This window comes from Podarcis erhardii, assembly GCF_964252035.2.
Source record: "Podarcis erhardii genome assembly, chromosome: 18".
NCBI lineage: Eukaryota > Metazoa > Chordata > Lepidosauria > Squamata > Lacertidae > Podarcis > Podarcis erhardii.
Genome location: NC_138516.1, coordinates 5,605,171 through 5,632,708, shown reverse-complemented (window position 1 = coordinate 5,632,708; position 27,538 = coordinate 5,605,171). Strand labels below are relative to the sequence as shown.

The 27,538-nt window shown below is 46.9% G+C and overlaps 2 protein-coding genes across 2 annotated transcripts in view; one reads left to right on the top strand and one right to left on the bottom strand.

The window, feature by feature from the left end:
• The window catches only part of ZBTB7A (zinc finger and BTB domain containing 7A), a 75,403-nt gene extending 48,094 nt beyond the window's left edge, over nt 1–27,309 (top strand). The window contains exons 2-3 of the mRNA XM_081846237.1: nt 5,434–6,635; nt 13,028–27,309. Coding sequence (XP_081702363.1) covers nt 5,449–6,635; nt 13,028–13,484 — 1,644 coding nt within the window. The 5' untranslated portion in view covers nt 5,434–5,448 and the 3' untranslated portion in view covers nt 13,485–27,309. The remainder of the gene's footprint in view (nt 1–5,433; nt 6,636–13,027) is intronic.
• The window catches only part of LOC309332990 (protein-lysine 6-oxidase-like), a 285,922-nt gene that overhangs the window by 44,188 nt on the left and 214,196 nt on the right, over nt 1–27,538 (bottom strand). The window lies entirely within an intron of this gene.

The following is a 27,538-nucleotide window of genomic DNA, read 5'->3' as shown; positions in this document are numbered from 1 at the left end:
CTATTCGAAATACACAGACAGGCAATTGTGAAATTGTTGCGAGGTTTAATAAGTTGACTGTTTATATTTGGACAACTTTTCCGCTGTACTTAATTGGAAGGAGAAAAATAATCGTAACAATCTAAGCAATTTGTTTGGCTGAAACAATAACATTATAGCATATGTGTCCATGTTTGTTAACTGATGTGGTTAAACAATTTTTTTAAAAAAAACTTAGGCTGATTTTAGCACACATGAAAAACTTAAAACAAATCCTTATTTCCTAATGAATAGCCTTCAGACTAGAATGTAACTTAAAGAGAAAATCTTCGGAAAGATTTTTCCTCCAAAAGCATTTTAAAAATCCAATTTAATATATATTTTTTAAATCCAATTTAAGTAAATAAAAATTCCGGTTTTTGGTGTGTATTTTTTAATCATTGGTTTTTATCCACCCTGGTTTCTCTCGAGCCAGGAACGTGCCTGTTGTGGATGGGTGTTGCTGGCACCCTCTCTCGTTGCACCGCAGAAACCCTGCGTGGTTGGGCAAACCAGAATTTCCTTCTGTTTCGTGTTGGCGCATGGTGGGTGGGGAGCCAGTCTTTCCTGTCTCAGCCTTGCTTGGTCATCATGACTATGGCATGGGAGGGCGATGTGCAAACAAGCACCCGGATGACTCTTGTACAATGAGATGCGTGTCAGCGCAGATCATAGAATTGTGGAGTAAGGGGGTGATCTCGCCCAACCCTCTGCGGTGTAGGAATCCCTTGGCCCAACACAGGACTCGAACCCAGAACCCTGGCCTTAAAGAATCCCATGCTCTACCCCACTGAGCTGTCCCAGACGTGGGTATATTCCCATCTGAATCCTGGGCGTTCCAAAGTACAGTCATATCTCGAGTTACAGACACTTGAGGTTGCGTTTTTTGGGTTAAAGGTAAAGGGACCCCTGACCATTAGATCCAGTCATGGCCAACTCTGGGGTTGCGGCGCTCATCTCGCTTTATTGGCTGAGGGAGCTGGCATACAGCTTCCGGGTCATGTGGCCAGCAGGACTAAGCCGCTTCTGGCGAACCAGAGCAGCGCACAGAAACGCCGTTTACCTTCCTGCCGGAGAGGTACCTATTTATCTACTTGCACTTTTGACGTGCTCTTGAACTGCTAGGTTGGCAAGAGCAGGGACCGAGCAACGGGAGCACACCCTGTCATGGGGATTCGAACCGCCGACCTTCTGATCAGCAAGTACTAGGCTCTGTGGTTTAACCCACAGCGCCACCTGGGTTACGGACCGCCAAAACTCAGAATTACCAGAATGGGTTACTTCTGGGTTTCGGAGGTCACGCATGCGCAGAATTGCTAAATTGTGCGTGCACAGAAGCGCTGATTTGAGACCTGCGCATGCGCTGACGAGCCGCTGCGGGTTGCGAATGTGCATCCTGTCCGGATGACGTTCGCAACCCGAGCATCCACCGTTTTTGGACCAGGTGGTGGTTTCAAAATACTGTGAACCCTCCAAATATAAACTTAATTCATCTCGGGGGTCCATACTTATCCCGAAAAGTCCGTATCTGGAGGCGCCACTTCTGCACGCACAAGTGGCCGATAGAGTGTTTCTGCGCATGCGCAAAGCGTTTCTGCACATGCGCACGCGATGAGACCCGGAAGTATACACTTCCGGGTTTGCTGCGTTCGTAACTCAAAATTACGTTACCCGAAGACCCGAGGTACCACTGTAATTGCAGATTAGTTACACCAAATATACCAAATTTGCACAATGTGTTTTCTTCCAGATGCACCATTTTGGTGGGGTTTTTTTGTTAACGTACAGAGCAGTATTAGGTCTGGTTATAAATAAAGCACCAGGAAAGATATAGTTCATTTCTCTTAATTTGGTACTGCCCTGTAGCTTAATCCTCAACTGATCGTTCTCTCAAATATAACCTCCACAGACATCCCTCTTCTCCCCTACAAAAAAAAAAAAAGAAGTCATTAGAGTTGTAGCCAACTCTAAGTAAAGGTAAAGGGACCCCTGACCATTAGGTCCAGTCGTGGCCAACTCTGGGGTTGCGGCGCTCATCTCGCTTTACTGGCCGAGGGAGCCGGCGTACAGCTTCCGGGTCATGTGGCCAGCAGGACTAAGCCGCTTCTGGTGAACCAGAGCCACGCACGGAAACGCCGTTTACCTTCCCACCGGAGCGGTACCTATTTATCTACTTGCACTTTGACGTGCTTTTGAACTGCTAGGTTGGCAGGAGCAGGGGCTGAGCAACAGGAGCTCACCCCGTCATTGCGGGGATTCGAACCGCCGGCCTTCTGATCGGCAAGTTCTAGGGCTCTGTGGTTTAACCCACAGCACCACCCGCGTCCCCAACTCTAAGTAGAGCCACTGAAATTAACTTTTGCTTTTCGGTGGGACTGCTGAGGGCTAGCAGAGCCCGGGGGTCTGGAACCACATACAAGGTAGGAAACTTTTGCAAAAGTGTATTTTGTTTCCAACTTGTCGCTTTAGTAGTTATTATTATTATATTTCATTTCATTTGTACCCACCCACTGAGCTGAGCGGGGCTTCGAACCCTGTTCCCCCAGGTCTCCCAATCTGGTTATAATTATAAGACACCCTAGATATTTTCCAAAGAAGCAACATTCCAAGCTTTGGAAGGAATAATGTGCTTAAAAGTTGGCTCTTGTAAGCCAAAATTCACTGTCAGATAAGTGGTTCTGGGTTCCTGGGGTGGGGGCTTGGGACAGGAAGCTAGATTCAACATGTCTGAGGACTAGCGACTTTGGGGGGCTTTTTGTGAGCTGTTACTCCTTTCTTTTTGGACTGCTGGCCCCCCTAGATGTATGCAGTTTCTTACCAGGTTGCCATTTCAACTACAGTGGTACCTCTGCTTGCAAACGGGATCCGTTCCGGAGGCCCGTTTGCAACATGAAAAGAGCGCAACTCGCAGCGGCCCGTCTGCGCACGCACGGGTTGTGATTCGCCGCTTCTGCACATGCGCGTGACGTCATTTTGCGCGTCTGCGCATGCACGAGCGGTGAAACCCGGAAATAACCCTTTCCGGTACTTCCGGGTCGCCACTGGACGTAACCTGAAAGAACGTAACATGAGCTATGACTGTACGTTTGAAACGACAACGGGAGGTTGTGCATGTGTGTATTTCGCAACACAGTCATACCTTGGGTCGAAGTAGCTTCGGGTTGAGCATTTTCGGGTTGCGCTCCGCGGTGGCCTGGAAGTAACAGAGCGCGTAACTTCTGGGTTTCGCCGCATGCACAGACGCTCAAAATGACGTCACACGCGGAAGCGGCGAATCGCCACTCGCATGTGCGGGTTGCGTTCGCTTCAGGATGTGAATGGGGCTCCGGAACAGATCCCGTTCACACCCAGAGCTATCACTCTATGTCCAACAGCAGCCAGAGACCCACATTTGAGATGTCTGCCGCCAATTGAACCCTTCGCCAGTGGCTAAAAATGCACCGGGCTGTGTGTGTGTTCTTTTTTCTTCCTTTTTAATCAATGTTTATCGGTTTTACATAAAGTTGTACACAATAAGCGTGACCATTCCTAAATAAAGAAATACAGTGGTGCCTTGCAAGACGAAAATAATTCGTTCCGCGAGTTGCTTCATCTTGCGATTTTTTCGTCTTGTGGAGCGCGGATTCCCCGGGTATTAACGGTTTTACGAAAAAGGAAGCAAACCCGCAAGACGTTTTCGTCTTGCGAAGCAAGCCCATAGGGAAATTCGTCTTGCGAAGCACCTCGAAAAACGGAAAACTCTTTCGTCTAGCGAGTTTTTCGTCTTGCGAGGCATTCGTCTTGCGGGGCACCACTGTAAAAGGAGGTGCTTTCGAACCTTCAGATCTCCTTCCCTCCCTCCGCGGGTTCCATTACTGAAATGTTTTTATTCTTATTTTTCCTGCATCTTTCACCTCAATCCATCTAATTATATAACCATAGTAGCCAAAGTCCGTGTTACTTTACAAGTGTCATTGTATTCCTGCCAATGACTTCAACTGTCTACAGTGGTCTTTCAGATATATTAAAAAGTTATTCCAGTCTTTTAAGAATACTTGGTCTTCCTTGTTTCTGAACTTTCCCGCCAGCCTCGCCATTTCTGCGTATTCCATCAGCTTGGTCTGTCATTTTTCTCTGGTCGATACTTTTTCTTCTTTCCGTCTCTGGGCTAAGAGCATCATTGCATACTTCAACAGTCTTTTATTTTCTCTTTCATTCTTTCTTTCTTTTTTCTCCCATGCCAAGTTACAACGTAAGATATAAATAAAATAAAACAATAATCAAAAAACGAAAACAGAGAGAAAAGAGAAACAGCAACTCTTACAGAACATACATTTTTTTAAATTCACATAATATACATTCTTTGCAACGAACAACTCCAAAATAAACTCATACGTAACAAAACCATAAGTCTCGTGTTTTCATTTACACTGATCTCCTCTCTGATACCTTTACTTGATATTTCTTGCTGCTTTCTGCTTTCCTGATAGAAGCTTTATGAAAATTTAAATCTCTTAAATACTATACCAGTCTTTAACAATTTCAATTAATCCCTTTGCCTTCCTTCCCCTCAGCCCACTACTTCCTTAAACCCGTTCTTTACCTACTATTATTTTTGTTATTGTTGCGTTATTCACTTTATTTGTTATTCCATCTCTGATATATTATTATCCTATCTCCTTGCGCCTTTTAAACTTTTGACTTCCTTCCATCCTTTAGCAACTTCAAATTTTCCATTTTTTGTTTTCGTTGTGTTACATGTATATGTACATTTATTACTTCCAATTTTATACCTTTCCTAACTATTTTTTCTTTTCCTTAGGCCTGCAAACTTCATTCGTCACATATCAATATATTTATTCCAGAACAATGTTCCCCTCCCCCCCCATATGCTCTTTAACACAGTCCCATTCTTTTATTAATTTTTGGTCTGATTGTCCTCTTGAGACTTCCGTTGACCTTGCCAAGTCTATATGTTCACATAGTTTGATTTGCCACACTCTTACTGATGAAATTCCCAATTTTATTTTGGTAGTTCCTCACCTATAATACCTAACAAAAAGGCCTCTGTTTTTTTAAAAAAACAAAAGTTATCTTAAACATTTTCTCTGGCTCATTTTATATCATTTCCCAGAAGCCACCTGCGGAGGGGGCAGGTTCTAGCACTGTTTGACGGTTTCTAGCACCGCTTGACGGTTTCTTGCACCGCTTGACCGTTTCTAGCACCGCTTGACGGTTTCTAACACCGTTTGACGGTTTCCAGCACCGTTTGACGGTTTCCAGCACCGTTTGACGGTTTCCAGCACCGCTTGACGGTTTCCAACACTGTTTGCCGGTTTCTAGCACCGCTTGACGCTTTCTAGCACCGCTTGACGCTTTCTAGCACCGCTTGACTGTTTCCAGCACTGCTTGACGGTTTCTCTTTCCTCTCCGCAGCCCCCTGGTGTCAGCATGGAGGGCGGTGTGGACGGCCCCATCGGAATCCCCTTCCCCGACCATAGCAGCGACATCTTGAGCAGCCTGAACGAGCAGAGGAACCACGGCCTGCTCTGCGATGTGGTGATCCTGGTGGACGGGCAGGAGTTCCCCACGCACCGCTCGGTCCTGGCGGCCTGCAGCCAGTACTTCAAAAAGCTCTTCACCTCAGGGCTGGTGGTCGACCAGCAGAACGTGTACGAGATAGACTTTGTGAGCGCCGAGGCCCTCTCGTCCCTGCTGGAGTTTGCCTACACGGCCACCCTCACCGTCAGCACTTCAAACGTGGGCGAGATCCTCAACGCCGCCACGCTGCTAGAGATCCAGGCGGTCAGGGACGTTTGCACGGATCTGCTGGACAGGAAGATTCTGGCCAAGCACGACCAGATGGACACAGTAGATCAAATTGATCAAAGGAACCATCTCAGAGCGAAAGAATACCTGGAGTTTTTTCAGAGCAACCCCATCAACGGGCAGCAGGGCACGTACCCGTGGACCAACCCGGACTTGAGGGACCTTCAGCGGCTCGGCTTCCGGGGCTCGGAGGTCAAGGAGGAGCCGGACTGCAACGGCCTGGACTTCTACACTCAGGCCGCCCTCAGCGACAGACCAAAGGCGAACGACGGCGACCCCGACGGCAAGATGTGGCTGGATGCCGAGGAGGCGAAAGCGGCCGCCGCTGCCCAGGGACCCTTGTTCCCCGCCTCGCAGAACGGACAGTACGGCGGGCACAGCCTGCCCACGGTGCCCGGAGAGGACGAGGCGGCGGCTCAACTGGACCAGCAGGAGGTGGGGGGCTCCCCCGCCTTCGTCCCCGGGGAGGGCGAGGAGGCGGACCCCCGGGAAGTGGACGGCCTGGCCGCCAGCACCCTCCTGCAGCGGATGATCAATTCCGTGGAGCGGCAGCAGCTGGCCGAGGACGACCGCAAAGACGACGACGGAGTCATGGATTATTACTTGAAATACTTTAGCACTTCCCAAGAGGGGGGCGAGTACCCGTCCTGGTCCCACAAGTCGGAGAAGAAGATCCGGGCGAAAGCATTCCAGAAGTGCCCCATCTGCGAGAAGGTGATCCAAGGGGCGGGCAAACTCCCTCGCCACATCCGGACCCACACGGGAGAGAAGCCGTATGAATGTAACATTTGCAAAGTTCGGTTTACGAGGTGAGCACGGGGAGAGGGGGCGGGCTGGGGGCGGGTCTGCAGGGTTCCCCCCCTCCCGAACATCCCAGTCCTTACAACTGTGAGAATATTATTTATCGTTCGTTCTAAATTTTCGTAAATTTATACACTGCTTATACAAGGCGATTTGCGAAAGATGAAACAGTAAGATCGAGGGGGGGGTTGCAGCTGTGCTTTGAGACATACGAAGGTTCAAATACAGTGGTACCTCGGTTTCCGAACGTAACCTGTTCCGGAAGACCGTTCGAGTTTCGGAAACGGAGGCGCAAAATGCGGCCTGCAAATTTAATGGAGGAAAATAACATATACGCTCAGCGGAAGCCATTTTGACTTCCGAGGCGCGTTCGAAAACGGAAGTGTTTACTTCCGGGTTTACGGAGTCGGAGTTCCAAAACATTCGTCAACGTTCGAAAACCGAGGTACCGCTGTACTAAAATAGTTTGCAACCACCACAACTTTTCTAAGCATCTGGGTAGGCTTGTCTAAGCAGGAGAGCGGGCGCGGTGAAGGCTCGCTCTCAATAAATAGGTAGGGAGTTCCGAAGGGGAGACGCCACACGAAATGCTTGGAAGTGAATTTCAGATAGGCCTGAATTACGTTTCTTAAGGTGAGTGGTGTAGCGTTTCGACCGCTTTTCCTGCCTCCCAGCTAAATGTCAATGTCTTTATATGCATATTCTGCTCTAGGAGGCTCAGTTGGGTAAGAATCAAGTACGGTCTAACCTCAGTTGTCAAACGTAATCTGTTCCGGAAGACCGTTCAACTTCCGAAACATTTGACAACCGAGGTGCGGCTTCCGTTTGGTTGCAAGAACTTCTTGCACTCAAGCCGCATCAGATGTTTGGGTTCCGAAAAACGTTCAAAAACCAGAGCATTTACTTCTCGGTTTTCGGCGTTCGGGAGGCAAAACGTACAAGTACCAAGGCGTTCCAAAACCAAGGTTCAACTGTATACACATCCAGAGTTAACACAAAATACACAACCTCTGGTCAGTGAGCCACCATAGCTGTTAGAGGGTCGTGAAAATTTGTGTCCCGGGCTATTCAGAGTCTTCTAACCACGTACTAGCTGAAACCAAAGCGGCGCAAGGCTTGTCATGTGTGATTCCACCCCCACCCCCCAGTTCTCCTACCTCACTTTTATTTAAAATGCATCTCCGGTTTATTTGTGGGGCATAGGAATTTGTTCATTTTTTTTTTTTCAAAATATAGTCCACGCCCCCCCCCAAGGTCTGAAGGACGGTGGACCGGCCCCCTGCTGAAAACATTTGCTGACCCCTGATCTAAATGCTGCAGGTGGGGCGGAATTGCCAGAGATCATTTGGAACTGAACTGCGAACTGAATTAGTTTGCTTCTCTTTGAACGTATTGGGACTTTTTAAAAAAATGAACTTGCCAAGTTTTCTGCAGGTCAGCCGTACGAAATTTTAAGCACAGATGTGGCCAGAACAGCAAGAGGGATCGGTGCGCAGTGAAAGCAGCGATCCCTCGTGCTGTTCTGGCTTCTGGGATGGTTGCGCAGCCTGCATTCGCTCCATAAGACGCACACACATTTCCCCTTACTTTATAGGAGGGGGAAAGTGAGTCTTATAGAGCAAAAAATACGGTATGCATCATACAATATTGGTCATTGTCTCTTATCTTTGGACTTCACAGTCCATCTCTGCATGGCATTCTAGGTAGTCTTTCGCCGGCTGCATAATCTTTTATTCCACCCATTTTCGTCTCAAATCTTCCTTCCTTTAACGCTATCTGCTGCCCATATGTTCATTCTTACTTGTAGGTTAAATTGACTATTATACCCTCTAAGATACTCTTCAAAACACTTCCACTCATCTCGTATCCGTGACAGGGTAGCCCTATAAATTAATCTGGTAAATAAATAGGGGGAAAGCCAAATGTCCCTTTGAGGAGGATCTGAAATATTTTCCTTGAAGCTGGCATTTCTTTTATTCTGGATTGTTAAGATTTGATAGGGGACGCGGGTGGCGCTGTGGGTTAAACCACTGAGCCTAGGACTTGCCGATCAGAAGGTCGGCGGTTTGAATCCTCATGACGGGGTGAGCTCCCGTTGCTCAGTCCCTGCTCCTGCCAACCTAGCAGTTCAAAAGCACGTCAGAGTGCAAGTAGATAAATAGGTACCGCTTCGGCGGGAAGGGAAACGGTGTTTCCGTACGCTGCTCTGGTTCGCCAGAAGCGACTTAGTCCTGCTGGACACATGACCCGGAAGCTGTCTGCAGATAAATGCTGGCTCCCTCGGCCTATAAAGCGAGATGAGCACCGCAACCCCAGAGTCGGTCACGCCTGGACCTAATGGTCAGGGGTCCCTTTACCTTTAAGATTTGATATTTCAATGCGTTGTCGACCACTTTGAGATTGTTTTCTTTAAAAAATAAAGCAATATAGAAATGAAATGAGGAATCATGATAACAACAACAAATTTCATAGGGGGGAAATGGGTACCTAGACATCCTATTGTGGCAACCACAGCTTCTAACACTGCCCGTTTTGGATCTGTTAGATCTGCTTTGCGAAAGTGGTGAGGAGTGTTGTGGCTGATTTAACCTTGAAAAAAAGAGGCATAGCTGTCAAGCGTCCCTTACTTGGCGGGACAGTCCCTTATCCCAGCGCCATGTCCCGCTGCTGTCCCTTATTGATGATGACCCTTAAATAAGCTACTGAAGGTAATGGGGCCCTTTCTATGTCCAGCTGTGCTTTGTCAACAACAAATTGTTGCTGTTTTTTTTGTGTGTTGAATATATGCTATATGGTAATTTATGGACCTAAAAGGTATCTAAAGCCATTTGCACGCAACAAAATATGTATTTTATCAAAGTAATTGTTGTTCCTTTATTTTGGCTGCTGATCCCTTATTTTCGAGGCTGCTGGTCCCTTATTTTCAAATCTGTAAGTTGACAGCTATGAAAAGAGGTGACCCTGATCCTGGGTCTGTGCACATAGCCGGATTTAGGTTTGACGAGGCCCTAAGCTACTGGAGGTAATGGGGGCCCTTTATATGTCCAGCTGTCCTTTGTCAACAACAAATTGTCGCTGTTTTTTGTGTTGAATATATGCCTATGTGGTCATTTACGGACCTAATAGGTATCTAAAGCCATTTGCACATAACAAAATAGGAGCCTACACAACACTGTTGCTGTATGTAGGTTTTATTTTATTTGGGGGTTTTTATATTATATTTTGGAAATGTACATCCAGGTTTTTTTCCCCTTTAATTTTTTTTGGGGCCCCCAAGAGAGTGGGGCCCTTGTTTAGCTTATACGTAAATCCGGCATTGGCTGTTCCAGTTTTGGAGGGGGTGCAATACCGTCTTTGGGGTGGAGGAAGCAAGCCTCATATGAGCTGAAGTGTCTAAATCAGTCCCTCGTGATGCTGAACGCCCTTTCTTGTTTCTCCCCACCCCGCACCCCCCGTAATGTCCTCTGCTCTTATTTTCCGCCTCCCCTCCCCTCTGGAAGGGAGAGTCCCTTATGCATTAAAAGCAGCTCTGTTGCAGCCTAGTTCATAAACTGCGGTGCATTAGGAAGATTGATGGGTGGAGCGGGGGGGGGGCTGCTGCACTCGGGGGAAGATGGCATGAAAATAACGCTGGGGAGAAGCACAGAGGATGTTTTTGCCCACGCTCTCCTCCCCACCCTGAATCCCATGACATGCAGATAGATGCCCCTAACAACCTTCGAAGCTGTAAGATGCACAAAAACACACTTTTTGTTTAGTCGCTTAGTCGTGTCTGACTGTAGCTTAGGGTCGGCACAACAGCACTGTTTTCCCCCCGAGGAGGAAGGAGATTGTTGTTGTTTAGTCGTTTAGTGGTGTCCGACTCTTCGTGACCCCCTGGACCAGAGCACGCCAGGCACTCCTGTCTTCCACTGCCTCCCACAGTTTGGTCAAACTCATGCTGGTAGCTTTGAGAACACTGTCCCACCATCTCGTCCTCTGTCGTCCCTTTCTCCTTGTGCCCTCCATCTTTCCCAACATCAGGCTCTTTTCCAGGGAGTCTTCTCTTCTCATGAGGTGGCCAGAGTCTTGGAGCCTCAGCTTCAGGATCTGTCCTTCCAGTGAGCACTCAGGGCTGATTTCCTTCAAAACAGATCGGTTTGATCTTCTTGCAGTCCATGGGACTCTCAAGAGTCTCCTCCAGCACCAGAATCCAAAAGCATCCATTCTTTGGCGATCAGCCTTCTTGATGGTCCAGCTCTCACTTCCATACATCACTACTGGGAAAACCATAGCTTTTACTATACGAACCTTCCTTGGCAAGGTGATGTCTCTGCTTTTTAAGATGCTGTCTAGGTTTGTCGTTGCTTTTCTCCCAAGAAGCAGGCGTCTTTTAATTTTGTGACTGCTGTCACAAAACACACACACACGAAACACACACACCCCAAAAAAACACCATTGCCCCTTGGACATAGTAGAGCACCTTATTTTGCACGCAGTGGCATCTCAGGTTCGGACTGGGAATGGAAAGTCCCGTCTGGAAGCACAGAGAGCTGTTGCCGTCCAGAGCGGACCCTCCTGGTCTTGGTATAAGGCGTCAGCCTAGCACCCAGAGGTCTCCATGTGGTTGCAGTTGGGAACCGCCCCAGTCACAAAATGTACCTCATTTCCTCCCCCCCCCATAATATTTATAAGATTTTCTGTTTTACACATTTAGAATATTAATTTAAACAACCTTAAAATGTCAGTGACTTCCCTTCTTCTCTTTCCATGGTTCATTTTGCGTATCATAAATCCCTGCGTATTTTACATAAGCAAAAACATTCAGTATTCCATTATTACATCCATCAAAACTTACTTAAACTGTTGAATTTATCTTAAAGTTGCCCATCTGGCTGGGTTTCCCCAGCCACTCTGAGCGGCTCTCAACGGAATATTAAAAGCACAATAAAACATCAAACTTTGAAAACTTCCCTAAACAGGGCTGCCTTTAGATGTCTTCTAAAAGTCAGATAGATGTCTATTTCCTTGACATCTGATGGGAGGGAGCCACTACCGAGAAGGCCCTCTGCCTGGTTCCCCGTAACCTCACTTCTCGCAGGGAGGGAACTGCCGGAAGGCCCTCGGAGCTGGACCTCAGTGTCCGGGCTGAACGATGAGGGTGGAGGTGCTCCTTCAGATATACAGGACAGAGGCCATTTAGGGCTTTAAAGGTCAGCACCAACACTTTGAATTGTGCTCGGAAATGTACTGGGAGCCAATGAAGATATTTCAGGACCAGTGTTATATGGTCTTGGCGGCCACTCTCAGTCACCAGTCTAGCTGCCGTATTCTGGATTAGTTGTAGTTTCTGAGTCACCTTCAAAGGTAGCCCCACATAGAGCGCATTGCAGTAGTCCAAGTGGGAGATAACCAGAGCATGCACCACTCTGGCAAGACACTCTGCGGGCAGGGAGGGTCTCATCCTGCATACCAGATGGAGCTGGTAGCCAGCTGCCCTGGATACAGAATTGACCTGCGCTTCCATGGAGAAGCTATGAGTCTCCGAGGTCCAGCTCCAAGGGCCTTCTGACAGTTCCCTCCCTGCAAGAAGCAAAGCTACAGAGAACCAGGCAGAGGGCCTTCTCGGTGGTGGCGCCCGCCCTGTGGAACCTCCCTCCCATCAGATGTCAAAGACATAAACAACTACCTGACATTTAGAAGACATCTGAAGGTAGCCCTGTTCAGGGAAGTTTTTAATATGTTGACATTTAATGTATTTTTAATATTTGTGGGAAGCCCCCCAGAGTGGCTGGGGAAACCCAGTCAGATGGGTGGCGTACAAGCAATAAATTATTATTATTATTATTATTATTATTATTATTATTATTATTATTAATCCAAAATGACCCCCAGGCTGCGCACCTGGTCCTTCAGGCACACAGTTGCCACATTCAGGACCAGGGAGTCCCCCACACCCACCCGCCCCCTGTTCCCCCCGAAAAAAACCCAGTAAGGTAAAGGTAAAGGGACCCCTGACCATTAGGTCCAGTCGTGACCAACTCTGGGGTTGCGGCGCTCATCTCGCTTTACTAGCTGAGGGAGTTGGCGTACAGCTTCCGGGTCACGTGGCCAGCAGGACTAAGCCGCTTCTGGCGAAGCAGAGCAGCGCACGGAAACGCCGTTTACCTTCCCGCCGGAGCGGTACCTATTTATCTACTTGCACTTTGACGTGCTTTCAAACTGCTAGGTTGGCAGGAGCAGCGACCGAGCAACGGGAGCTCACCCCGTCACGGGGATTCGAACCGCCGACCTTCCGATCGGCAAGCCCTAGGCTCAGTGGTTTAACCCACAGCGCCACCCGCGTCCCATAAAACAACAACAGTACTTCTGTCTTAAATCTTCCCTCCGTAACTTTTCCTTCCTCCTCTTTCCGACGCAGGCAGGACAAGCTGAAGGTTCACATGAGGAAACACACCGGCGAGAAGCCCTACCTGTGCCAGCAGTGTGGGGCGGCGTTTGCCCACAACTACGACCTGAAGAACCACATGCGCGTCCACACGGGCCTGCGCCCCTACCAGTGCGAGAGCTGCTTCAAGACTTTCGTCCGCTCCGACCACTTGCACCGGCACCTAAAGAAGGATGGCTGCAACGGCATTCCTTCCCGGAGGGGCCGCAAGCCCCGCGTGAGAGATGCTTCCGCGCCCCCCGCCCCGGCTTCCAACCCCGACGACGGGAGCCTGGCGGGCGGCGAGGAGGCCCACGAAACGCAGGATGCGACTGCGCCGCAGGACGGCTTAGAACAGCACTTTGACGGGAGTTCCAGCGCCAAAGCGGCGTCGGGGGGTTTGAATGTAGGGGGGGTGAAGTCCGAGGGCGAAACGGAAGAACTGTCCTAAAAAAAAAAAAAAACAACCAAAAAAAAACCCGTAACGAGAAAAAAAAAAAGGTGTCACAAAATCTAGTTATAACTTTTCCTCCAGTTCCTCTTTTAAAATATGGGTTTCCTCGCTCTTTTTTGGGGGGGCGAGGAAAAGAATAGCCTTATAAGTCTATAATATATATATATATATATCTTGTTTGTGATCTTCCCCATAATAATAGGCAGTTTGTTGTACCCCTCTCGTTAGCCGCAGATTAATTTTTAAGGGTTTTTTGTTTTTTTCCTGCCCTTGGGGGGTGGGGGGAAAGAGGTGTTTAGAGGAAAGTTTTGGAAACCAGGTTGGAGGGGAAAAGAGGGGGGGGGTCTATTAAATACGAGACGAAGCTTCCAGAGTTTTTAGTTTGTTAAACGTTTTAAAACTTATACATATATATATGTGTATATATAAATATATATTATATTGGAGATTTTATCTATTTTAGCAAGCGTAATGTTCCAAAGGAACAAAAAGCAGGGAGATTAATTGTGTTGGTGGCTTGAGGAATCAATGAATTGGTGGGGGGGGGACTTCCTTCTTCTTCCTCTCCCCTCCCCCCACCCTTCCCACCCCCATTCCTGAAGGTGCTCATTTCAGATAATGCCCATGGAGGTTTTAAGTTTTCCCAAGGGTTTTGTTTTCTAGTGGGGTGGCAAATTCTGGAGGAAGACCTCTGGGTTCCTGGCGCTGTTCTAACTCCAAATCTCTAAACCGTTTGGGCCACTGGCTCCCTGCATGAGTCTTAGAAGACTTTGGGGGGGGTCCACGCTCCTGATTTTTCCATCGCAAGATCTTGAGGAGTCCCGTAAATCTCTCGTTGCAAATTTCCTGTGCTGCAATTTTAGGCCGATTCAAATTTTATTTTTCAAAAGGCTCACGGATTTTAAAATAATCCGTTCGCCGTTCCTGCTGGTCATAAAAGGGGTGGGGTGTGGAGGCTGCGCCGGCAGCCCCCCCCCCAAGGGCGCCAAGTCTAAAATTCACCTACGTTGGTAGGTGTCGAAATTATCTTGCCGGCAACATAGAATCGTGCGGTCCCAGCGCTTAGCTTGCAAACCGCAGTTCTCAAACCAGCGGAAGGGGATTTCTCCAATATCTGCTGGTTTGAGGCTATCCCCAGCCCTTATCAGCTCGCAGATTTCGAATTGTTAATCTGGTCCACGTTCGATTTGGCTTCCGTTAAAGATCTCCCCCCAGCATTTGAGTCGCCAGTTGGCCGGACTGTGCCGGAGGGTCTTATCCAACCTGTGAACAACTTTTGTCGATTAAAGCTTTGCTACTTAGCATTGCTCCGGCGGCGTCTTGTGTGCCCTGCGGAATGAAACCAATTTTGGTTTGCAAATAAAGTAAGTCGCCGCACAGATTAGCGTTAGGCTTCCTCTCTCAGGGCTGAACCCATTTAAATTGAGGGTCATGTCTAACTCGGGCTCATTAATTTCTACTCGGGAGTAGAATTTGGCTGGAAACAACCCTTGGGGGTTCAGCAATTCACAGCTGCAGTCCTTAAACACAGCACTGTGCCTCTTCCACATTGCATATTGCATATTTAAGGGCATATTCTAACTAGACCTTACGCTTTGCAGGCAGGAAGTTGCCTCGCACGGTCCGACTTTCTAAAAATTCCCCCCCCCTCCCCTTTGTGCTGATCAGGTTCAGCCTTGATCATAAATTACCCTTTGCGGGAAACCTGAGTTCCAGTAACCCAAGGATTTCGGCTAGGCGGTCGTGGGAAATGCTCTGTTTTGAGTGCAGAAAACCTGGAGCTATTGCACCTTGACTTAAAAGCTTCCTGGATAAAAAGAACAGGGCTTTTTTAAAAGGGTTGCGGGAGCTTGCGATGCCTTTAGCCTCTTCAGGGCTTGCATTTTCAACCTCCTTGAGCACCTCAGGTTGAGGGGAGCCCTCCCTTCCCACCCCACGGGGCTCTCGCTAAGAGTTTTCATGGGGGGCTTGCTGGCAGAAGGGCAAAATAGGCATTGGGGGGGGCTGGGATTTGCAAGGAGCAGCCATGAAACTGAGTTGGCGGCGATGCTATAGACCCGGGCGGCCTCTGTGTCCACAGCCCCCCTCCCATTTTTTAACCGGTGGGGTGCAGTTCCCTGTGCCCCCTCCCACCTTTCAATCCCCAGTCCTCCTACGCCTTTTGGTACTATAGAAATATATATGCCTAGCACAAAAAAACAAGCCAGGACCAGCCAACGCACTGAAATGAAATTGTGGGTTATTCAAGTCGGGTCCCATCTTCCAGTTTACGCCCCCTGAGTTACTGAGATTTTACGGAGCCTCGTTTAAAAAAAAATGGAAAAGGGGGGTATTGGTTTGGACCAAGGCGAGGTTTGTGGTCCAAGCTGCTTTCTGTGGTGACCCACCGAATCCTGTTTCCCAGACCAACCATCTGATGTAGAAGAAAATAGCATTTTTGATAACGCAGTGGCTGTTCTATCAGGTTTATCAGAAAAAGCGTTAGGATTCTCTTAAGCTAAGAAACCAAGGACACCTTTTTATCCATTTCAGAATTTTCTAAATGCACAGTTTAAAAAAAAAAAAAAAAGATTCTAAAAGAGAGAAAGAGAGATTTAAGTCGTCTTTTTTTTTTTGCAAGCACTTTTAAAGATTTTTCGTTTAATTTAAATATGAGAGAAAAGGTGAACCGTTTTGCCGAATGTAACCGAACAGGGGAGTGTGTGTGTGTTCGTTTGTGACGGGAAAGTGTGAGGGGGAGGAACAAAGAAAAATAAAATGGGTTGGGTGGGAAGATGCGGATGTTTTATTTAATATAGAAAAAAAAGCAATAAAAAAAACCCCCCCACACAAAAAAAATTAGAAACTTAAGAAGTCTTAGCACTTTGAAATGGAACGGGTACTTTGAAATCACTTTATCTTAATTTAAAAGAAATATATATATCTATATATATATATATATAAAAGAAACGAATATGTTTACACGTCGAAACCATCTTCTACAGAAAGAAATTTATTGTTGTTTGTTGTTTTTATTAAAATAATTCCTAAAATTGAATTTATTTTTGTAAGAGAAAAAAAAACAAAACAAATGTATATATCTATCTATCTTATCTATATATTTGAGAGAAAGAAAGAGAGAGAGAAAGAGAGTTAAAATGAAATCCACCGTTTTGGTTCGTGGATTGAGACCAGGAGCAAAGCGAAACGTAGAAAAATAAAATAAAATCGGGAGGACTGGAGTTAATTAGATTCTGTGACACAGCAAAATTTAGAGGAATAAAGTAGCCCTCGGAAGTGATTTGCACTTCGGGAAAAAACACAAAATACAAAAATGGAAGCTTGAATTTTTAGGCAGGAATCATTGGATTATTTTGTGTATGGTTTCTCCACCCCAGCCCTCTTTTATTTTTTATTTTTTCCTTTTTATGTCTTACTGCCAGTGCTGGCCTGTCCGTTTTCTAATTGGTTTTCCCCTCATCCGGCCACAACCATCATTCCCAGGACAACCTTCCTCAAGAAAGGAGATTTCGAGACCTTGGTTCCCACCGACCTCCTGCCCCAAAATCTGTTTTCAATCGGGTTTTGAGGGCTCCATTCGATGGGGGACATCGCAGCTTGGCTCGTATTTGTGCCAGCTTTCCTTCCAAATGCTTCGCCCCCATCTCTTGCACAAACACCCCCCAAAAAACCCCTCCAAATTGAAAATATTCTGTATTGTTTTTAACACTCGATTGGGAGCCGCCTAGAGTGGCTGGGGAAACCCAGCCAGATGGGCTGGGTATAAATAATAACTTTTATTATTTTTAAAACAACGAGCTTTTAAGGGCGGTTTGGATTCAAAATTTGATGTCCGGTTTCATTTGCCGTTCCTCAACTCTTGCCCCCCGAGTGCTTTGGGTCAGCGTCGCTCATCCCTCCTTGGGAAAACAGGGTTCACATCTAAGTTTAACGCTTCAAAGCTGAGCAAGACCCAAGCGAATTGAGGTAATGCAGAATGGGGAGGAAAAGCCCATTTTTCCATGGAATATGTGTGGAGGTGAGCCTGGTTTTCAGGACCCAGAGAACAGATTTCCACTTCCCCAGTCCAGGGGTGAAAAAGCCAATTTAGGAGCCGGCAGGAAAAGTCTGGTTGGGAAACAGTGGCGAAAGATACCCAAAAGCTGGTTATCGGAAGCAGAATGGCTTCCATCTTGGTTTCATAGTTTGGGACCGGATTTTTATTTTATTTTTGCAAAGTCTCCCAAAAATAAAAAATTGAATTGGGAGCAGATTCGCCTTCCGTAACAACTCTTGCAAATGGGGAGGGGAAAAACTTTTCAAGGGTCTGTTTCTATTTTAAAACAAAAAACAAAACCCTGCAAATCAAATGGCTTTAAAATAAATCGGCAAATTTGGTGGACAAACGCCGGTTTGGGATCTTTCCATCGTTTTTATGGATCTGGCCCATTCGAAGCAAATTGGAGGAGGTCCTGACACTTGGATGGTTGTGGCCCCCATCACCGACACCCCCCCCCCAAAAAAATATTTCTCTTCCATAGAGAACGTTGGCTTAGCACTGACTTAAAAAACGATTGCATATGCAAAAATTAGCGTGGACTTTGTAAATAGATAGATACATGAGATTCTTTATTGTAATCAAAAGTTGTGGTATCTCTACCAGTTTGTTTTACACCTCCTTGTTTCCATGACTGTTTATGTTTTGTGTGTATTTCCCCCCTCCCACCCGTCTATCTCCCCCTCCCCGTCCAAAATCTCTCCCCCCACTTCAACCAAGCCACCTAACAACCAATCAATATCCAATATTCCTGAGCTCCCATCAGTCAGTTTCTTTATTTTTTTTCTCTCTCTCTCTTCAAAGTCAGGGTGTTTTCAAACCGTAGGAACAGGGTGGGTTTTGTTCTTTGGGGTTTAAATTTTTTTATTATTTTGGGACACCTAAGAAATAGCAGCCAAATCTTTCCCCCCCTCCCACCGCCTTGTTTTTTAATCCCGACGGGGCCCTGCCCTGCCCAGAAAATGGCAGAAGACCAGGTGGAATTCCAAAATCTGTGTCCAGTCCCCGTGAGCATTTGAGGCTGAGGCTCTGTGCAGAACCGGGGACCCCTTTGCTGCACGCTCCCCCAAGTTAGCCTTTGCACAAGCCGCTATTGCAAGCTTGGGCCCGAGGAGACGCCACAATATTTTATTTTTGCTTGGCCAGCATCCCTGTGCAAATCCTTCCTGTGTATGACCCTCTTCGTATCCCTCTCATCACCTCCTCCATCTCAAGAGTACCCTCCCCTCATCCTTTTCGGTCTCTGCAGAGCTTTGGCCAGGAGGGGGCCACCACCACCTAAGGCCACGTCCTTGATGCTTGACCAGCAGCCGCCACCCCCTCTTTCCCAAGGAGTCCTGCGAACTGTACGTAGTTCTGCGTTAGGGGAAGGGCTAAGAAGGGGGAGGGTTGGGGTATCTCTCGAGGGAGAGTTCCCGGCGCCCTCGCCCAAACTACAGTTCCCAGGACGCTTTGGAAAGAGAGCGTGGCCATCGTGGCGGAACCCGCCGGCTGGTTTCGCCGTGTATATACCTGTGTCCTGATCCCATTTATTTTATTTTTATTTTTCGTTTTCCTGAGCAGAGATACCGCACCTTGTTTGTTAGATGAACTTCCGCGCCGTGCGGCCCTCGAAAGGGTAAGGGGCGCGGAACGGGGGTCCGATGTTCGTTGCTTGGTGTGGGGTCTAAGCTTCGAGCAGGAGTGCTGGCAACACTTTAACACAAGCCTTTAAAGCGTTTGCACTAAAAATAAAAAGAGAGAGAGAAGAAAAAAACGAGAGAGAGAAAATTATGTACCTTCTCCGTGTAGGGAGGCCTGGACCTCTGAATACATTTTGCCTTAACCTTCTTATTCCTTCTTTGTACAAGTGATCACAAACACACACACACAAACACACACACAAAAAGGACATCTCTTCGCATGCAAGGTTCCTCTTCCTCGAATCACATACTGTATATAAGGTGTTCGATTTTTTTTTTAAAGAAAGAAAATATTATTATTTTTTATTATTATTATTTTATTTTTTAAAAATAAGATCCAGGTTGTGGTAAAGTGTTGCCAAAGAAACTATTGGTTATATTACCGTATTTCAGGAAAAAAAGAAGGAAAAAATGCTTCTAAAATGACATCAGCGACAAAAATAATAAGAACAATAATACACATAACAGACAATGTTTCCCTACTTGGCTGGCCTGTTTTCGTGTTTTTTCTTTCTTGAATTTCACGATCCAAAAAAACCCAACAACTTAATTTATCAAATGTTAATTTCAAGTGGTTGAAGCTGTATTTTTTCAGGGTATGTGTGTATCTTCTACGTCGGCACCTTCCGATCTGTTTTCCCCCCATCTCCATTGCTGTGCTTTTGACTTCCAGCTATTGGAGTGTTAGGAAAAGTCGAGTTGCTTGCAAAATGTCTGTGGGGGAGTCTGCATGCAGAGACATCTCTGTAAATGATTGGATTCCATTGCAAATAATAATAATAAAGGGGGGGGGATAGTTCTATTGAAAGTCTATTTGGCCTGATAATGACCGAAGGGGTTTCAGTCTGAGAAGCGAGAGCTTTTTGCAACTCTCTGCGGGGTGCAATGTGTTGCAGGGCTTGGGGGGCCACAGTTTTCCTGCTGACCTGGAAGGGACACACAGACCCTCCTGTTGCCATTGATCCTGTGACAGCCGTCAATCTTCCTGTTTGCATCTTCCCGCCCTGCTGTATAAGCTGCTTCCTTGACAATTCTTCCACTGGTGAGCTGGCATTGGCTGTTCCTGGCAAAACCGTGTCATTTGCGTGAATGTAAAGGGGTGAGTTCGTGGATGTGGGGAAGGGGCAGCTGCGTTGTCAAGAGGTGTTGCAGGGACAGCTTGCAACCCCCCCAGCTAAGATCAGAAGGGGCAGATCTCTAGGGCGTTCTGATCTAATTTCCGAAATAAATTCTTGCCCTCTTTGGCTCAGGCCGTAAGGTTCTTCGTACAAGGACACACCCGGAGAGGAACCTCTGCAACCAGGTTGGCCTACTAAAATTTATTGCACCCCAGAGTCAAGAGTTGGTGGGAACCTACCATCGTGAAGTCGGAGGTTCTTGTTGTTCCCTGGGTGTTACGCTCTTGACCACGAACTCTTCCTCGCCAACGCTTGAGTTGCCCATGAGTTAGGTCCACCATCTAGCAAACACCGTTGCTTCTTAAGTGTTCCTCGTCTCCAAAAAGGAGACCCTTAGTTGGCAAGACCTTTTGAGAACTTCCTGGCCCAGATGGAGGAGATAGATGGAGAGAAGGACCTGGGCCCAGTTGACATTTTGCCTCTTCGCTGGCTGATTTTCTCCTGTGTGGAAGGAAATCGGGTTCTCAAATTGCGGCAGAGACGGATCTGCCTGTGGTCCTGAATTTTAGGAGAGGACATTGGTTTGGCTTAGCTGTGCCCACCCCGCTCCCCGCTCGCCTCAGCCCAAACCCACAAAAAAAAAAAAATAAGAAGCCTTAAGCAGAAAAGAAGGATACAGCGTCTTGAAAAATGTCTTAAGGACTTTCCTTCTTTTGCACTAGCCCGTTGGATCCAATGGGGGAATATTGTTCTGTTGCACTTTAAAAAAAGAGGATATGTTGGAGACTGTTTGCAAAAAAAAGAAAAGGGCAGGGACTTCAGATATGTGTGGTTTTTTTAATTGGGGTGTGTGTGAGAGTTGATGTACGGAAAGGGATTATCCTCTGCTTTAAGGGGGGGGTTACTTCTTTATTCACTTTAGACCTGATTCTTCTCTTCAGTTTTTGCTTTCCACCCGAGACATTTCATAAAGAGCTGTATGGAATAGCTGCTTAGGTTTACTGAGGAAATGGAGGGTGGGGTTTTTTCCCCTCGCCGTCAGTGGCTAAGTTTAGGGAGGTGGGTTGGAGAATCTTCCATGCTTCCAAAAATTGATTTGGCCTTAATTCATCTCTTCTTCTTCTTCTCCCATGGCTTCGGTCGAAGTCGTCAGGAAAGGCCCGTCGCGATTCTTCCGCGTCGGCGACGCGAGGCTATATATCGAAAGCTTCTTGCTGCCCCCCAAATTCTAAGTGCTACCCTATAATCGTGCTGCTTTCCCTCCTTCTCTCCAGGTCAGGCAGCCCGACTCTGCTATTTAAAAATGAAATATATAGATCTTATTTATATTTTCAACATTTAATGTCTATAAATTTTTAAGTTAAGAAGAGCGCCCTAGAATGTTCTTGTTGACGCTGGGTGTTTCTTTCAGGGGGGTGGAGGGAGAGATGCTGTTCTTTTTAAAAATATGTTCTTTGCAAAAGAGCATTTTGCTAGCTTGTTTGCATTTAGTTCTGTACCCCCTTGAAAGCTCCCTTTTCTCATCCTTTGGAGAGAAAAGCTTCTCAGAAACGATGGCAACTGAAGTCATTCCGCAAGCGGGAACGCCTTCCGCTCGCTATGCAGAACTTCCCCTCTCTCTCTCCTCCCCCTGGGTGCCCCCCCCCAAATCCCACCACCAATCCGCTCCAGATAACTGGAGGAACCCCCAGAGCAAATTTGGGGGTATACCGGGTGGCGGGAAGGAGAGAGAGGGGGACCTTTAATTGCAGAAGCGGAAGCTGTTCCGCTTGTGGAATGACTTAAGAGTGACCCAACGAAGGGACAGTTCAAACGTCAGTCTGGGAGTGGGTTCCTAAGTTTTTTGTTCGTTCTTCTAGACACCCAATTTTTCAGTTGCATCCGGAGTTGGGGGACCCAGCAGCTACAGCAAATGTTCAGAGATGGGGAGCTGTGTGGTCCAGCATCCTCTGAGAAGGGCTGCAAGGTTCTCCATCTCTTGTGATACGTAAAAGCAGAGCTTAACGTCAGGTGTGTTGGGTCCCCACCTTGCTTAATAATTTCTTCCTGCTGTTGTTGCCGTCGCTGTTAGCTATACAGAGAACGATCTCGCCAGAGCACTCTCTCTCTCTCTCTCTATATATAAAATCCATATTTTAAAAACACCGCCACGAACCCTTAAATGACTAATTTACTGTTGTCGAACGAGGCAAAGCTAAGCACAGGAAAAAAAAGACATTCCAGAGATTGTATGTTTGATAAAGGGGGTTTGCTAGAAGGGGGTGGGGGTTGGGGAGTCGGAAAATGAGTACAGAAAAAAATATCTATATATAGATATAGATAGATATAAATATATATAATATATATAAAATGCACTTTTTTGCGGGGAGGGGGCTTAAAAATAAATATATGATTAGAACAACGCGACTGTTTTCCCCCACTTCCGTTCTTGTATATATATATTTTTTATTTAAAAAAAACAACACAACCCACCTTGGAAGCGTGTAATAATAACCCCAATGTTGATTAAGTATATATTTTTTTTTCTTCTGTCGTTTTTTTTTTTTTTAAGCTCTGGGAGTTTAAAGCGGTTCTGAACCGAAGATGCAAAGAGCGATGGGAAGCCAGTTTGCTGCTTACAGAGCTGCTGGCCATTCCCAGTGTTGCTCGCCTTGTCTGGATAGTTTCCTTTGAATGGCTAATCCACAGTACTTTTTCAGTAACCTTGGAACTTGAGGGTTTGGCTTGCATATGTATTGCTCAGAGTAAGCCCATTGAAATGAATGGACTCGAGATAGTCACGTCCATAAATTCCAGTGGGTTTCCTCTGAGGAGGGCTAATGTTTGATACAGCCCCGAGAGCCAGTGGCGCAAACCATTGGATCTTGTCCGGTGGATAATAGACGCAGCTCGCCGACTTCTTTTGTGGAGACCCAACTTTTGACCCTGGCCTGACACCCAGGAAATGGTTGTCGTTCCAAACCGGTGATCGTCCTCCTGCCAAAATATTTGCAACTGAGAAGCCTGCTTTGGAAACCAAAATCAGCTTGCAAGAATCCCAATTCCCGCCAGTTCCATGGTAGCAGATGAAGTTTTGGCAACACCTGGGCAGGGAAGGTTGCATTCATTTCCTCCCAGGGCACCCTGCTTTGTCGCCAGCTAGCTCCTGCTCAGAGTAGACTCGTTGAAATGAATGGACCGAAAGCTATCCATGTTTCTTAATTTCAGTGGTATCGAAGTAAGATACTTTTGAGTAGGACTAACATTGAACACAACCCCCACATACAACAGTACCTCGGAAGTCGAACGAAATCCGTTCCGGAAGTCCGTTCGACTTCCAAAACGTTCGGGAACCAAGGCACGGCTTCCGATTGGCTGCAGCCAATCAGAAGCCCCGCCGGACGTTTGGGTTCCAAAGAACGTTTGCAAACTGGAACACTCACTTCCGGGTTTGCAGCCAAAAGGTTCGACTCGCAAGGTGTCCGGGAGCCAAGGTACGACTGTATATGTCAGAGGTGAAGAATCTTTGGCCTCGCACATCTTGCCGAAATGGAACTCCTTTCAGCTCCAATGGCCAGAGTTTTCCCACCCCTTGCAATGTTGACAGAGTTTGACATTTTTGGATACCAGGGCAGGGATAGGATTTAAACACACAAGCCATGTTCAGGATCAGATCTGTGTGCATTGGGACTTTGGCTTTTTTTGGTACGTGGTTATGATTGTAGGCAGGAGGTCTGGGTAGCAAAAAAAACAACAACACACCGTGGATTTGCCTTCAGAAGTAAAGATTAAAACTTAAGGCGTGACCCTTAAAGCACATTTCCAAATTATATGTTTAAGGCTTCTTTCTTTTTTAAAAAGCCGTCTCCTCTGCACTATTTTTTGGTCCGCACCCTGCGTTGAAAGCACAAGAATTCTGGGAACTGTAGTTCATCGCTCGCAGGGCTGTCGTTCCTAGCACCTTTAACAAACTGCAACTCCCAGGATTCTTCGGGAGAAGCCACGTGCTATAAATGTCTACCCATGCGGACGCGATCGGAGTTTAAGGACACCTGCGCACCGCACATCCTCCTTTTCTAAATCCGGGCACAATATCAGCTGCTAGTGTGTCTCCTACCTGCTTTTTTGACCAGAAGAAAGACCTCACCAGTCTTGAGCATGCATGCTGTTTAAAAAAATCCCTAAAGCCAATAGTTGTATACTTCAATGATTTCCAAAACAATTTTTTAAAAGCATGGATTTTGGCAGGGTGATGCCTGCGAAGCTATTTGCTCACTGCGTCAAAGTCAACTTGTAATGACTCTGTGCCGTCTGAAAAATCCGGCTATCTCAAATCGGCTTGGCTTCCATTGATGTGGAGCAGAATCCATTGGAAACTGCCCTGGACACGCAATTCCCCGAGGTGTCAAGTGGTGGATGCAAAGTGGCTCAGCAGCCCTTGGCAGATGAGTCAATGTTTGCGTAGACTGGTTTATTAAACTCTTCCAGTTGAGGTTACTACCAATGTTCCACAACTCCCATTGCAACCCAAGGCACAATGGGTTGCGTCCCATGTTAGTCCGACTCAGAGCAGACTCGTTGATGAACCGGAGGCTCAATTTATTCCATTGGGTCTACTCTGAACTGGCTACAGCCCAATATCTCCAGGCACGGCACCTCGTGCAGGATTCTCTTCCCAGATCTTCCCAAAAAAAAACAGACCGCAAAATGTGCTTCATGGATCGCATGAGAGAACAGGGTGTCTGTTTCTCCCGTGGTCGTCTTCCATGGGTGTGGTTGAGGAACAACTTCCCTTCCTTGACCCGATCCGAGCTAACTGCAAACCACCGCTGCTCGTTGAGTTGTCCTCCCGTTTCCCAGCGGGCAAGAATACTTGCATCAGCAATAGCAGCCTGCTGTCAGCCCAGCCCAAGCCACAACGGCCAGCCGTCCCCCTAAATCAGGGAGGAGAGGAACAGAGGCCGGTTGTCGCTGGGCTACAACTTCCATGATCTCTGGCCATCGGCCGATTTCTTTTTGACTATCCTCGGCACCCCTCTCCTGGTCGAACTTTGCAAGAGATAAGTTAGGAAGTAAAACCTCACGGGCGTGCAGAAGGAGGGATGGGTGATTGGGACTGAAGACATTGACTAGCCTGTACTTGATCCCTTTCGTCTCTGGGAAAAACAACAACAACTGAGCTTGGGAAAAGTCTCTTTTCTTCTTCTAGCGCGTTACCAAGCCATTTGATTCTTCCTGATGTGCTCTGATGAGCTCAGGGAAGAAGGAAGCCATTTTTCTTCTTTGGTGCCTCCTGTCTTCGTTCCAACCAGTCCTCGCTGGTTTTGCACCAGTTTGCAGACCAAGCGGTCCTGGCCCATCGTGGTAGAGCTATTGCCCCCCTCGGTTCCTTTTCCTGGTAAAACTCCGGGCGTTTGGGGGGCAACCGCGGCCTAACGAGCGCCATGTTCCTCACCAAAACTCCACCCGTGGCAAATTCCTGCGGAAGAAAGATGGAGCGAAATCTCCCGTCGCGGTTTGTAGTTAAGGAACTTAAGCCAAAGCGAGAGGCGGTGGGATAGGTGTCAGTTTTCTTAGCTTCGCTGAGAAAAACAACGGATAAAAAGGTGCCTTCATGTATTAAAGGGTTGGGGGGGGGATTTGATGGGAGGGCTCGCAAATTGACTGCAGCTCCATCCATATTACAAAAAGGGTTTCCGTCACGCCAATATGGGGTGGCCCATTCTTCCTCATGGCTCCACCGCCTTGAAACGTTATTTTGGGGGGCTCTTAACCCCCATATTTACCTGTTGTGGAATCTCGTCCTCCTCAGGATTTGTGGGAGTCACAAAACGGCTCCGGGAAAATCACCACATCCTCCTTGTGAGATGAAATCCAGTTGGCCTAACTCCTGGATTCTCCTTAAAAGAACGCAGAGGCGCGAAGATGCTGTCCAGGATTCTTGCTTCCTCTTTTGCAAAAAAATAAAAAATAAATTTAAAAAAGGCTGCTCTCAGGGTTTCTTGGTTTGTGAGCTGCTGAAACCAGCTTGAAACTGGTTTCGGATGCTGCCCCTCGCCCCTGCCCAAAGGGCCCCCCACCCCACCCCAAATCCCATGTTTATCTCAGTTATGCATCAATTCCCCCAGCAATGCGTCTTGTTCATTAAAACATGCTTTTATAGTTGGATTTTTCTTTCCAGAGGGGGGAAATGCCTGAAACGAAAGATTTCTCTTCTTCCCTGCAAAAAAACAACAACACGAAACACCTTTGCCATCCCTCAGAAACTTGTTCAGCGGCTTGTTCATATATTTGTGAGCTTGCTTCCTTTTCTACAATCGTTTCGGAGATAAATTTACCCCTCTCTCGGTTCTTGAATTCGCTCTTCCCTGCAATAATTCCGCAGGCTTCCCCCCACCCCTCCTGCTCCAAATCATCTTTTTTTCCTAAGTTGGCATTGAGAATCCTGTGGATACAGGACCCTGGGTTGGATTCTGCTTCGCTGTGAAGTTTCTCCTCTTAATGCTCCTTTTCGTCTCTTCTGCTTTTTGCTCTCTCTCTCTCTCCCCCCCCCCCATCGCTTTCTTCTTCTTCTTCCTCTTCTTCTTCTTCTTCATATCTTTCTCAGCTGCTGTTCGAGCCCTTGCTATGAGGGTAGATAAATTCAGGAAGGGTTGAGGATTACGTAGGGAGATTTTAGCATTTTCTCATATTAATATATATATTTTTAAAGAATTAATAGGCACCCAGGTTTCGTATCCGACACTAATTTCAGGCTCGTGGGGGAGGGGGAGAGAGAGAGAGAGATTCTCTTTCCCTGGATGTTTTGTTTTTTTTTTGTTTTGTTTTTTTTTTAAATAGAATTTACACACAGAGAAAACAAAAAAAAAGTTCCATTTGAATTTCTTCTATTCTTCAGGATTGGTTGTTGACTAAAAATTGAATCAATTGTATGTTCTTTTTCCATATATTGTACTGTAATAGAGAACTCTTAATTTTTTGCACTAATAGATTTCTTTTCTCTCGAATCCTGGCTTCCGTCTCCTTTTACTTGTCTGGGTTTGTTTTGCCTGAGCAAGAACGGGTATGGTGGCCTCTCTAACCATTGGGCCGTATTGCCCGCTGGCTGCACACTTGCAAACACCCACCCATAGCCTGGAACCGGGGTGCACAATGAATTGCAGCAGCTGATGAGATCGGAGGCCTCTTGGCTTACATATTACAGAATCATAGCATCAGAGAGTTTGGAAGGGACCC